The sequence below is a fragment of the Triplophysa rosa genome, linkage group LG14 (assembly GCF_024868665.1).
Source record: "Triplophysa rosa linkage group LG14, Trosa_1v2, whole genome shotgun sequence".
Taxonomy (NCBI): Eukaryota; Metazoa; Chordata; class Actinopteri; order Cypriniformes; family Nemacheilidae; genus Triplophysa; species Triplophysa rosa.
The window spans coordinates 22593522-22606131 of record NC_079903.1 but is presented as its reverse complement, the minus strand read 5'-3'; the positions used below and the strand labels follow the sequence as shown (position 1 = coordinate 22606131).

At 39.2% G+C, this 12610-nt stretch overlaps 1 protein-coding gene across 4 annotated transcripts in view; it reads right to left on the bottom strand.

Moving 5' to 3' along the window:
- nbeab (neurobeachin b) overlaps positions 1–12610 on the bottom strand; it is a 237383-nt gene that overhangs the window by 89575 nt on the left and 135198 nt on the right. For all 4 annotated transcript variants that reach the window (XM_057350789.1, XM_057350791.1, XM_057350790.1 and 1 more), the window contains exons 35-36: positions 5772–5880; positions 3435–3601 (exon numbers count right to left, since the gene is read on the bottom strand). In XM_057350789.1, the coding sequence (XP_057206772.1) occupies positions 3435–3601; positions 5772–5880 (276 nt within the window). The remainder of the gene's footprint in view (positions 1–3434; positions 3602–5771; positions 5881–12610) is intronic.

Sequence of the window (12610 nt, the reverse complement as noted above, 5' to 3'; positions counted from 1 at the left end):
ACAAAAACACATTAATACAAATACATCATCAAGCGGACACACTAACACACACACAAACATAAGCACGCGCACGCGTTTCAGGACGCCGCAGGCGTTCTATTTTACAGAAGCCGCATAAATGGGAAAGTTAATGTAGCATTGAATAAGACTAAGCTGCTCAGCTGTAACACTGCCTTGAGCTCATGAACATATTGCATCATTTTTCTTCTACAGCAGGTCACCATTAAATTTGAATTTGTTGGAAGTTTTGCGGAACCATTTGCAACGCGTCCCAGCTCAATAACCTTTTGTCTCAATGCAAATGTTATGCCTTCCAGGTGGTTTTCATAAATATTTGAATAAGCCAGAATACTGACAGAGATTTTAAAACCCAACTATTGTCAGCCAACCGAGCTTTTTATGACCATGTTTGTATTCTTTTTCTGACTCCTAGCTGTAAAAAAACAAAATGATTTTTTGTCAAAATGAAATTACATAACGCTTATCTACAAATGGTCAGATGTCTTACTTTTATGGTGCTTATTGCTTTTATAATGTAATTATAAAAACTGCATAAATATTACATTCATAATCCTTTAAAAAATCTTTCAAGGGATAGTTTAATTCTTTCATCATTTACTTAGACTCATATCACTTCAAACCTGCATGACTTTCTATCTTCTGCGGGATACAGAAGAAGATATTCTGAAGAATGTTGGTAACCGAAGAACATTGGCCCCCATCGACTTCCATTGTACGGACACAAAACCGCTGAGACATGTCTCAAAATATCTTCTTTTGTGTTCATACACAGGTTTCGAATGACATGAGGTTGAATTAATGATAGAATGTTTATTTCTGGGTGAACTATCCCTTTAATATCAATATTCCTTTCCTGTAGCTCAGTGATTAGCATGGTGCTAGCAACACCAAGGTCATGGGTTCGATCCCAGGGATTGCACATACTCAGATACAAAAAAATGTTTAGTACAATGCAATGCAAGTCGCTTTGGATAAAAGCATCTATCAAACGCATAAATGTAATGCAATGTAATGTAATATAGAAAATAATGATTATTTGACCAAACAAATCTAATACTATAAAACAACCAATATTCTTCAGTTCGAATGCATTACAATGTGCTTATTGGGTTTTCTTGACTTGCACTTGTATCGTGCATGACACATGGGAATTAAGCACAGACTCTAAATAAAACGCTAGAATGCAATACAGTGCACTCTGACGTTCTGTCAGAAACGGAGCTCTAACAAATAAAAATGACGAAAGGTCGACCATCTCTTGTTTTCATCTAATCTGATGACAGCCATACAATCAGTGAAATGGGCCTGAGCTATTTTCTCTACTTCAGCTCAAGCAGGGCACGCTGGTGTATGTTTCTTATTGGCCGGGGTAAACATGATGCCATAATGGACATTCAACCATCTGCAGTGGATTGCGCAAATTTAATAAGAAACCCACAGCCACTGTTTCTGCAAATCGAGCCAATTTGGAAGGCAAATCAGTAATTGTGCTTAGAGTGTGTGTTTGTGGGTGCACATGTTTGTAAGCGGGTCTTTTGGCCATCGGCCAATGATGGCAGAGATATTCTCCATCCAGTCATTGTGTGCTCCACCAATAGAGCAGAAGCAATGGCTTTCCTTCATTAAATCTGCTGCAGGAAATACCACAAGTAAACTCAAACCAAACTTTCCATAATGCACGATTATGGCATTTTTGTTAATAATATTTAAGTCTATGTCTTTACAATTTGAAGACAAGCTTAAAGTACATGTTATATACAGCGGTAAATAATGCCATATTAAATGAAGAAATTGTAAATGAATGCTCTACCGTTCTCAAAACTGCCGTTTGTTGCATCTACTTGATCAAAACATACTTTTCTGTACATATGTCTTTAAGTTTTGGATTGTGTTTGGTCTGTTTGTGTGCGTTTGGTGGGAAAACGGAACTCAAGTCTGTATTTTTTTAACAGGCCCCCTGAGACCACTGTAACAACTGCCAGGTGTCCCGCTGTGTGACTGAGAGAGTGAGCGGGTGTGTCGAGAACACACACACACACACACACACACACACACACACACACTGACCACCAGTGATCTGTCTCTGAGGATTTAGTGGCCTGGTGTGGTAATTGAGTTTGCTGACCTGCAGCCTGACCCTGGTAGAGAGCAAGAAAATGACATTAAATAGGAGTCAACTCAGAGCCCTGGGCGTGTGTGTGTGTGTGTGTGTGTGTGTGCGCGTGTGTGTGTGTGTGTGTGTGTGTGTGTGTGTGTGTGTGTGTGTCACAGGACTCGGCCCTGAACACAGCCTGTGGTGAAGACACAAACAATACAAACAAAAACACACTCAGGTGTTCCTTCAGCGATGAGCACTTCCCTTTGAAGGTCACTTTACAATGCGTTCATGCTTTTTACTTTTTTCAATTATCCTTTATGCAGATTTTTCATTAAATCGAATCAATATAATATAACAACTAACAATTATTCGATGTCATTTTCTATTTATTCTGGCAAATTATTCAAAATGTGTATAAACATTATTAAACCCTTGTATGGGGTTCATGTTTTTATTACTCAACTGATGGTTTTCAAACTTTTCATGCCAAGGTTCATATGATGAACCTTTTGCGAGGGACCCCCTTTCTAAAATACATTTCATTTTTTTTGTATAAAGAAGCATTTAAACTGTTAGACAAATGTGATATTATAAAGACAACATATTGTTTGTAGAAATTAAACTGTAATAACCTTCAGTAGGATTTCACAAATTTAGCTGTTTTTTGTTCCTCAAAGATTTTCTGGGGACCCCTTAGAACATTCTGGATCCCCCGGGGGGTCCCTGGACCACAGTTTGAAAACCCCTGGTTTAGTGGACCCCTGGTTTTTAAATCAATACAGTCACATTTAGAAAAACATGTGCTATTCGTTTTTTAATTAATCTTGAATAAATGAAGAGTTCATTTGGAAAAACTGTTTTTTGTTTTTATTGTTTTATTTGATTATTATTACTTTTTTTAAAACAACCCAACTGCAGTTTGATTGATATTATTTGAAATGAACAATAAAAAACATGATTTAAAATCTGTTTTTGCACATGAACTCTTCAAATGTTGTTGTTAGCTATAAAATTATAGCAAGACTGAACAAACGTCAGCCGTTTGGTTCCAAACAATGTCATTTCCAGAATGCTAGCAGACAGAATACATAATACATAAGAGGTAGGACACGAAACAAGAGTAAAACGTTTCATAAATATGAAAAAACTTGGCAGAAACCTCTTGTGATGCCCGTATATATAAACTATTGGACACATTAAACAAACGAGTGTGGAGCGTGTGTTTTCTGAGAGTTTATTTTTTATGAGTCCACAGGGCCAAAAGAGAGCACAGAGTTGAAGAAACACACACACACACAGACCCACACAGCCGTACCTCTGTGCTACTGCGCCCCAGGCTCCGTGCTTATTGGTCAGGATGTTGACAATCTTCTGTTTCAGCTGATTGGCTGTCACATGATCACGGTGCTTGGCGGCACTGATGAGGTGATCACACATCGTCTCCTCCTCTTTCCTGTCGGCTGCGTACTGTGCGCAGTTAGACTGAGCGAAACATGGATGTAGGGTAGAAAGTGAGAGAGAGAGGAAAAATAGGAAGGATAAACCTCTTGTAAATGTCAAAATGAATCAGTGTGATGCTACTGCACGAAGCAGATCTGACCAATCAAAACCCACGAAAGCAAAAACAAATTATAACCAAGCCAGACCATGAGACTGCAACTTGTTTCCTTTTCAAAGCATTATGCTACATTGAACCAATTAAAATTAGAGTCCATGGTTTTACCACAACAACTTTACCGAGACATTATAAAAAGTGTCGACTCCTCTTGAGACCATAAGGCCTCTCAGACTAAAGGTGACGCGCAGCATCCCGCCGACTTTATCTTCCTCGCTACAATAAGATTGTCTCTGCGCGTGGACCCCGGGGGGATCTCTTGCTAATATTCAAAATCTAATTTGCTAACGCAAGCTGGCGGGGTGCAGGAGAAGCGGGGGGAGGTAATTGAATTTCCTTCCTTATATTTGAATTCTGTCAGATATTATACCTCAACATATTCTTCAAACGGCCGATAACTCAATCTCCCCGTGTCATCTCGCCTTACCGTGCGCCGCGCTGACAAATATCAAACGTTATTTATCAGTTCACACGGGGATATGAAGGTTGGAAGTGACACCAGCTTAATTGTAAAAATATCTTATCTGCTTACGGAATCTTCAAACCGCAGGCGACGGTATAAAGTAGAGGAGAAACGCGAAGGCCCGCCATCTTTCCATGGATGGAGGCGGGAGGGCGTTCTCCGTTCGCTGCCGACGTTGTCTGTCTAGTGCCTGCTGTGTTTTATCTAGTAGGTCAAGGATCCTCAAGAGCAGTTTATAAAACCGCTGTCTGAGACGGGCTGCGTGCTTCAGATAAGATGCTCGTAGCTCCATCACACACGGCGTGTGTTTGGATGAAAGCGTGTGTGTACCACATGCTGCTGCCCTACTTGTGCCCCCATATTTTCTTTTATAGATACATGATGACAGATTTGATTTACATTTATAGTGTCCACTGCATCACTGTCAGAACCATACCGATGGCCTGCCGCTGATATTCTAAGCATTTAACTCAACATTTATCTTTACGGTTCTTGTTGTCTTCTATAACAAAGGTTTTCAAACTTTACAATGCCAGGGACCCCCAAACACGAAGAACCTTTTGTGAGGGCCTTTCTTCATAAAATACATACAGTATCCATTTATCTTTGAATAAAGTAACATTTAAACTATGTTAAAAAATGAGAGTAATTAGAGTAATGTTGGATGTATAAACCTGAATTTATTAGAACTGTTGCAGCTTTCCAAATAAGTCTCGTTTCATGACAGCTTTATAAAGAATACAACCTTACAACCCCCAGTGAGATAAACCGAACCATAGTGAGAAAGATAAAAAACTAGAAAGATAAAAGACAAATATAAACAATTTTAGAAAGTATTCATGTAGCAAGGAAGAAGAAACAGAAATAATATTCACATTATGTTGAAATCTTTACTTTGTATTTCTATTTCACTCAAATTTTCTAGGGGGTCTCCGGACCCAAGTTTAAAAACCCCCGCTGTACAATATATGATATAATACATATTTATAAATTATGCAAACGCTGTTTGGACACATGAGGCTCAAAAATGTATGAATGTTGTTGGATTAAATAACATAACATAACACAACATATATATTTTTAAAAGACAGCAAAAATGATTGTATTCTGCATGATTCATTTCTCTCCTTTGGGAGACATGAGCAAAGGATTATGGGTCGCCCCCGCTGCTGGCTTTACTCTGGATTTTCCCACACTGCCATATGTGCCTCTCGTGTTACATCTGATTCACTGAATTCATTTGGGTTTAGAGTGAGATTACAGTTTACTGGGATTACTGGGATCGATTATAATCTGGTTCGTGACGCCGAAGAAGTGGGTCCTCGATAGGTTGGTAGTTCATTATGAGCACAGACGAGCACATCTAAATGTATCAAATAGCATCACATCCAAACAATCAGAGACATGGGCTGGGCTTTTTGACATCTGCCACTAAGAAATCACCAGGCATTGCCTAGCAACCACTCAAAACACCCTGGCAACTGCCACGCCGGTGAGTTCTGTGCACTCACGTTTGCTATGACACACAAAACCAGACTTTTAGAGGATCTACATTGTTGTCAGACGCTATATACCTCAAACTCAGAATGCTTGTGTACATCCTCAGCTCGCTGTCTGTTGAGAATAAACTCCGCTTCATTGGCCACTCTGACGATATGGTCCTTCATGGCATGACAGAGGAGTCTAGAATGAAAAAAATCCAGCTGATTAGTAATAAAACATTGACAGCCAATTAAATATGAAACTACAGCGCACAAGCTTAAAATAAACAATGTTATATATGAACGCTTATATAGCGTCCATTGGTATAATGGGACATTTACTTTTGAAATGGTATTCGGGTTCACATCTGTCTCCAGACGCACGATAGGATTTACACACAATCAATCTCACTGTTCTCTTTTTTGAACGCCCTACTTAATCATTCATTTTTTATTGTGTCTAGGCACTCAAAGTTAATTGTCATTTTACACGTCATTAAGTCAGCTTTGTTTTAATTAAGCTGAACCTTTGAGTTTCTGTGGTGCGTGATATTAGCCATAATGAATAATAATTTCCCTTCATGGTTCCACAAAAGGGCTTCAACCTGGTATGGCATTCAGATGTGCTTGCTTCTGTAAGTGTTGACGAGCAGTAAATAACATCTAAAGCCCCAAACAATAAACAGCCAGTTAATAACTGTTTATTATCTGCGCATTAGCACAGAACTTGAGAAATGCCGCATTTGTACTTCTTAATATACAAACTTTATACAAAACATCACTGCCATATACGGACGTGTAGGGCAACGTGAAAAGTCTCTCAAGCTACTGAAAAGGGGACGCAAAAATCCCACACAGCAAATTAGTGTGGATCATAAATCACAGGTGCCCTACTAAAATCCCACCACCGCCACGTGAGAACAAAGTGCGTGTACCAAATAAACTGCAATAGACAGTTACAGCAAAAAACCCTTTACGCATACACATACACGATCCTGAATTTACTTCAAAAACAACACACAGCCACACATTTATCCACAATACTTTGAAGACTTTTGCCTGTGCCTAAACATACCAAGAGCAACTGATAGCAAACTAATTAAATCAACTATTCAGTCACTACGTAGCCAACTTGGAATGAAAGCCACTCAGAAAGACTGACAGACAGACAGACAGACAGACAGACAGACAGGCAGAAAGAGGGTCAACAGCACCCTGGACAGCGACTATCTCTGCTGACTCAGACTCTGTGTCCAAGTGTGTGCGCACAGATGGGTCAGAAGATGGGTGTGCAGGATGAGCCGGCCAAGATCGGCTTGACAACAATGAGCCAAAGCCTAAGCTCTGACAAACACATGTAAAAAACACACACATCCACACACCTTGTTGGGGTTTCATGTTTTATAAGATATAATGACATTTATAGTGTATTATATCCCCTAACCCTCATGCTATACCTTTAAACCAAACACTCACACAAACCTTTCTGCATTTTGACATTTTCAAAGAAACATCATTTAGTTTGATTTACAAGCGGTTTTGTTGTCAGGGAGGCCAGAAAGTCCCCACAAGGTGAAAAATGACTGGCGTTATCTTTGTGGGAATATTTGGTCCACACATTAGGGTTTACCAGGACACACACACACACACACACTTTGTAAGCTATATTGCAGAGGAAAATGTGTGTAAGTATAGCCAAACCATATACACACACAATGGTTTCCATACTAAGATATTTAGTACACCCCAAACGTACCTCTTCCCCCCAAATCTGCTGACATTATTCGAGTTAAAGCATTTTAATATGTGATGCTTCAAGTAGTTAGGGCCACCAAATTGTTTATGTTTCACTATAAACAGCCATTCCCAATTTTACATTCCAGTCCCTGTTGAATTTCAACGAAATCAAACCGCAGGAGTGACATTAATAATAATAATAATAATATGTTTATTTTTTATAGCGCCTTTCAAGAACCCAAGGTCACTTTACAAAGTAATACAAGCAATTGGCAGACATAATACTCCAAACAATCAGAGGGAACAATCATACAAACAAGTGTTGACAACAAGAAACTACAGTTAATTAACAATAAAAGGTCTCGCAATCATATGGTGAAAGTTGATGAAAGGGGAAGCATAGAGTTAGAAGAGTTATTTAGAGAACATAGTAAATAGATGAGTTTTAAGTTGAGACATAAAGGTCTGGAGAGAGGAGGCGGCACGAACATTATGGGGCAGCTTATTCCATAGCTTAGGGCCTATAATACAGAAGGCTCTGCCACCCACCGTAGAGAGTTTATACTTGGGCACAACAAGCAAGTTATCATTATTGTTATCATTATTATTATTATCACATTAGGGATGCACCGGTACCATTTTTTAAAGACACAGTACGAGTACCGATATTTTTTTTCCTGGTACTCGCCGATACTGATACCTATAACCGATGCCTGTATAATGTACAATAATGTTAATAAACCAGTATCTTACTTTTGTTTTTAGGTCTACTTAAATTTAAGTACTATTTTTTGATCAAGTTCTATTTTTTATGATAAGTAGCACACAATTTCACTAGCACATTTACTTCAGTTTACTACAGTAAACAATATACTCTGTGGTCAAATTATAAAAAATTTAAGGGGGGTGGTGTGGTAAAATGTGAGTGTATTATAACTTGTTCAAGTCAACCAGACTTTTATTTTGATGGGACGCCGCAAAGAGCGTTTGTTTAAGTTAACCAGACTTTTATTTTGACGGGACGCCGCAAAGAGCGTTTGTTTAAATTAACCGGACTTTTATTTTGATGGGACGCCGCAAAGAGCGTTTGTTTAAGTTAACCAGACTTTTATTTTGACGGGACGCCGCAAAGAGCGTTTGTTTAAGTTAACCGGACTTTTATTTTGACGGATCGCCGCAAGTGGTGTTTGTTTCGTGTCCTCGTGCAGTGAAACGCTGGCGCTGAAAGCTCCACAAGCACAATGCGTTCAGTACACGCAACCGCACCACTCTTTCACACACGGTAACGCAAAACAAGCAGAATACATATTTAAACAGTATCTGAATATTTCGTTAACTGTTACGTTAGCACACTATGTATAACTATGTATGTCACGTGAGGTATCGGCGTGTCATTACGAGTACGAGTACATGAGCTTGGTATCGGGACGTGTCATCCAACAGCAACGTGAAAGACTGACAGCATGACAAGACAAGACGCATACAAAACTTTTCCTAAATAAATGTACAAATATTACTGTTGTATTGCTTAAAAGTCAAAATCAACTTGTTTTCTTTGCAGTATTTGAGGTCTGAGCATCTTTTCTGTTAGTTTGACCTGTTTATCCAGTTTTCATTTTCTGTAAATAAATACAAATAAAAACAATCTTTTTATTTGAAATTTGGGAGAAATATTGCTTGTAGCTCACAGAATGAAAAAATGATCATTTACCTAAACGCATAAATAGTAATAGTAAATAAAATAAAAACGGTGCTCAAAGATAAGGTTAAAACTGTATATGCATATTTTTGTGAGTTTAACTAAAAATAAATAGAAGTAAAGGAGCATTATAAACACATACATAGAGTATATGTATTTATATGTATACACACTGAGGAAGTATGTCAGAGTTGATATGCCCACTCTCTCTTAGCATGCCTGTGTCAGCATATTTTACACTCTGTTTACCACACACACACACACACACACACACACACACACGCACAAACAGTGCCCACGCTACTGTGACAAGAGGCTTAGGGGCTAATCTGGTCTCCACCCTGTTCTCTGGTGAGTCTGCTCAGAGCTGCCATGGTAACTAGACAGCCGAGCAGACCAGCAGATAACAGGCTTGAAGTGACATAAGTGTACACTGATGTGAGCTACAGTAGTAATCGTGTATCTGAAACGGATGTAAGACTCTACCTTCCCTCGTTGATGAGCTCAATGAAAGCCAGGCCGGCATTCTTCTGTATGGAGTTCTGCCACTCCTGAAAAAAAGAAAACAGAAATATGTGTCATTCGGTTTTGGATTGTGGTGATTGTGACATCTTTGTTTCATCAATATTCATAAAGGCGCGATATGAAAAACATAGAATTTTATTTAAAAACGAAAATACCTCGAAAAACCCTCATTTCAAACCTGTGTTACTTTCTTCTGCAGAACACAAAAGAAGATATTTTGAAGAATGTTGGTAACCCAGCATCACTGCCCCCCATTGACTTCCATCGTATGGACACAAAACCACATTTCTCAAAATATCTTTGTGTTCCGCAGAAGAAAGAATCATTACAGAATTTTTATTTTTTGGGTGAACAATCGAATTAAGTGATCACAGCAAATCGGTTTGCTGTGTCTAAGAAAGCAAAGATGTTTCTGAGGTCTCAAATCCACAATCACCCGACAAAGCCATAAAAAGCGTGGATCTTGGCCCTGTACATACGCATCATCTTCTCTTCCTCTGCGAACAGATCCGTAAACACAGGAGAGACGTAATTGGTGAATGAAACTATATCTTCCCGCCCCTTAAACACAGCCATTTCCTTCCTGTGAGTTCCCAGTGACAGATCGCCGAAGACCCGCGTCTCCAGACCGGCCCTCTCGCCTCAGGGGATGTCTCATGCCCTCCCTCTCAACATTTCCCCGACTCTTTCTTTTGGTGTCTTTCACACACAACACGGGTCTGGAGATGATTAAAAAGCCTTGCGTCTGAGAAATTTTCGTTCGGTCTTAAAGGTACGAGTTTGGGAAAAGAGCCAGAGCCGGGCTGGAGTTCAAAAGAATGGAGGGCAGAAGAAAAGATCGGACCTGAAAATATCTCCCTGTCTGAATCACTGAGATGAATGTGAACGATGCCGTCACTGGGAATGCTGGGAATTTGCAGAATAAAATTCAAATATCGTGTTTTAAAGGAATACTCANGTCTATCCTGCTGTTCCCTTCTCCTTTTGAAGATTTTAGCCGACCTTTCCCGCTTGGCATTGAACGTTTGGAATTTTAGGTTTCCTGATATCTTTTTTATGACGGCTGCTCGCTTTGTTGCTGCTTAGATTGATTGCAGACTGACGCATCACTTTGAGATTTAAGTTCCTGGTTGTCTCTTCCTCCGCCCCTGTTAAAAATATAATGTTACTGTTGCTCCAAAAGCTCTTGCCATTAGAATCGCCCGGGGTAGAAACAGTCTGATATATCGATTGACAAAGAGGGAATGAAACCAGAGCCCGGGCTCAAAACGGCTCTCAGACGCAGGAAAGTATGTTTGGAGCCAAAGTCTTTGTCGCTGTTGGATGTGATTTAGAACATGTTCCTCAGCCAGGGAGGCCTTGATAAACAAAAGACTCAGGTCTTTACATGAGAGAGTGAGCAAGAGAAATCTTTAGTCCCAAAAGTATGCAAAAAGCATCGTGTTACAGATAAAAAGGTTTAAAATCGTACCTTTTTTGTCTCTGGGGTGGTACTTTTTTGTACCTTTACAGGCATACAGAACATGATATAATGTTGTAGCTTTTTGGGTACATTGTTGTACCCTAAAGACCTATTGTGTCAAAGGTACAGTTTTATGTTTTGTACCCCTAATATTTAACTGGTACACAATAGGTCCTTTTTTAGCCCCAAAAGGTACAATATTTGATGTATCGTATTCCCGTGAAGGTACAAAAAGGAACCTTTAAAGGTCCAGTGTGTAGTTTTTTTGGAGAATCTATTGAGAGAAATGCAATATAATATACATCCCTGTGTCTTCAGAGGTGTATAAAGACCTTACATAATGAAGCGGTATGCTTTTATGACCTTAGAATGAGCTATTTCTATCCACATACACCGCGGGTCCCCTTACATGGAATTCACCATGTTGTTTCTACAGTAGCCCTAAACGGACAATCTGCTCTACAGAGCGCGTTTCGTAAATACGTTATCTCCTTCAGCAAAGCAGCGAAAATGTGACGACATGTTTGTCCTCTGCCAGTTGCCGTTAGTACTTCGAAACGGAGGGGTGTAGTGAGCCGTTGGTTGCAATTCGCAACCTCACCACTAGATGCCACTAAAATCTCCACGTTGCTCCTTTAAGGGTACAACCTAAGCGACAGAAAAGGTACCATTTTAAATCTTTTTTTCGGACATTGTAAAGGTTGCGACTATCTGTCTATTCCATAACGCCACTGGAGCTGTAAAATTAAAACAAAATGGCTTTGAACCGTGAGCTATGTTGCTTAATTTTGTGTAAGTGGTTTAGGTGCCAAAAATGTTGGAACTTATGGATAAATGTAACTTTTTTTATCAATGCCCAAGTCATTTTTTTAACATTTTGTTACGTTTTTAAAAAAAGCCAAATTTTTTGCCTTCTTATGACAATATCTGTTTAAAACATACAGTCAAAGTAACTTCCTGCGAAATCAAATCATAAATCATTATTATGTATTATTAATGTTCTTGATCAATAAGTGATTTTATTTATTTTTAACCAAAATAAGTTTTGTAGTGGATCTCAAATAGAGTCCAGAAATAAGTTTTTCATCAAATTTAGGAATTCACACTGATGTTGTTGACATCACAACTGCTCTTTGTTCTTCTTTTCTATTGATATTGACACAATCGTCTCCACCCTTTCCTTTAGGTTTTTTTCTTTTCTTTCTTCACCGTGACCTCTTTTAGAATGAATATTTGCTTGATGCACATCTAAACACAGTCCACATCTTTATTCCTCTAGGAGACATCCTCGCCTTGACTCCAACAACCTCCGGCCCTTCCTCCTCTCATCCGCACGCTAATGCGTTCAGACAGCGGGACGTTCACCGCTCGTGACCTCGCGCCCCGCTCTGTTTTGCGGACTGTCACTTTTATGAATAAATTAGCGATAATCATCTTGCGCTTTTTTATTTATGCCTCCTAATCAACGCAATTCATCTAAGGCCTCAGACAGCCAGTGTTTCTATCCGT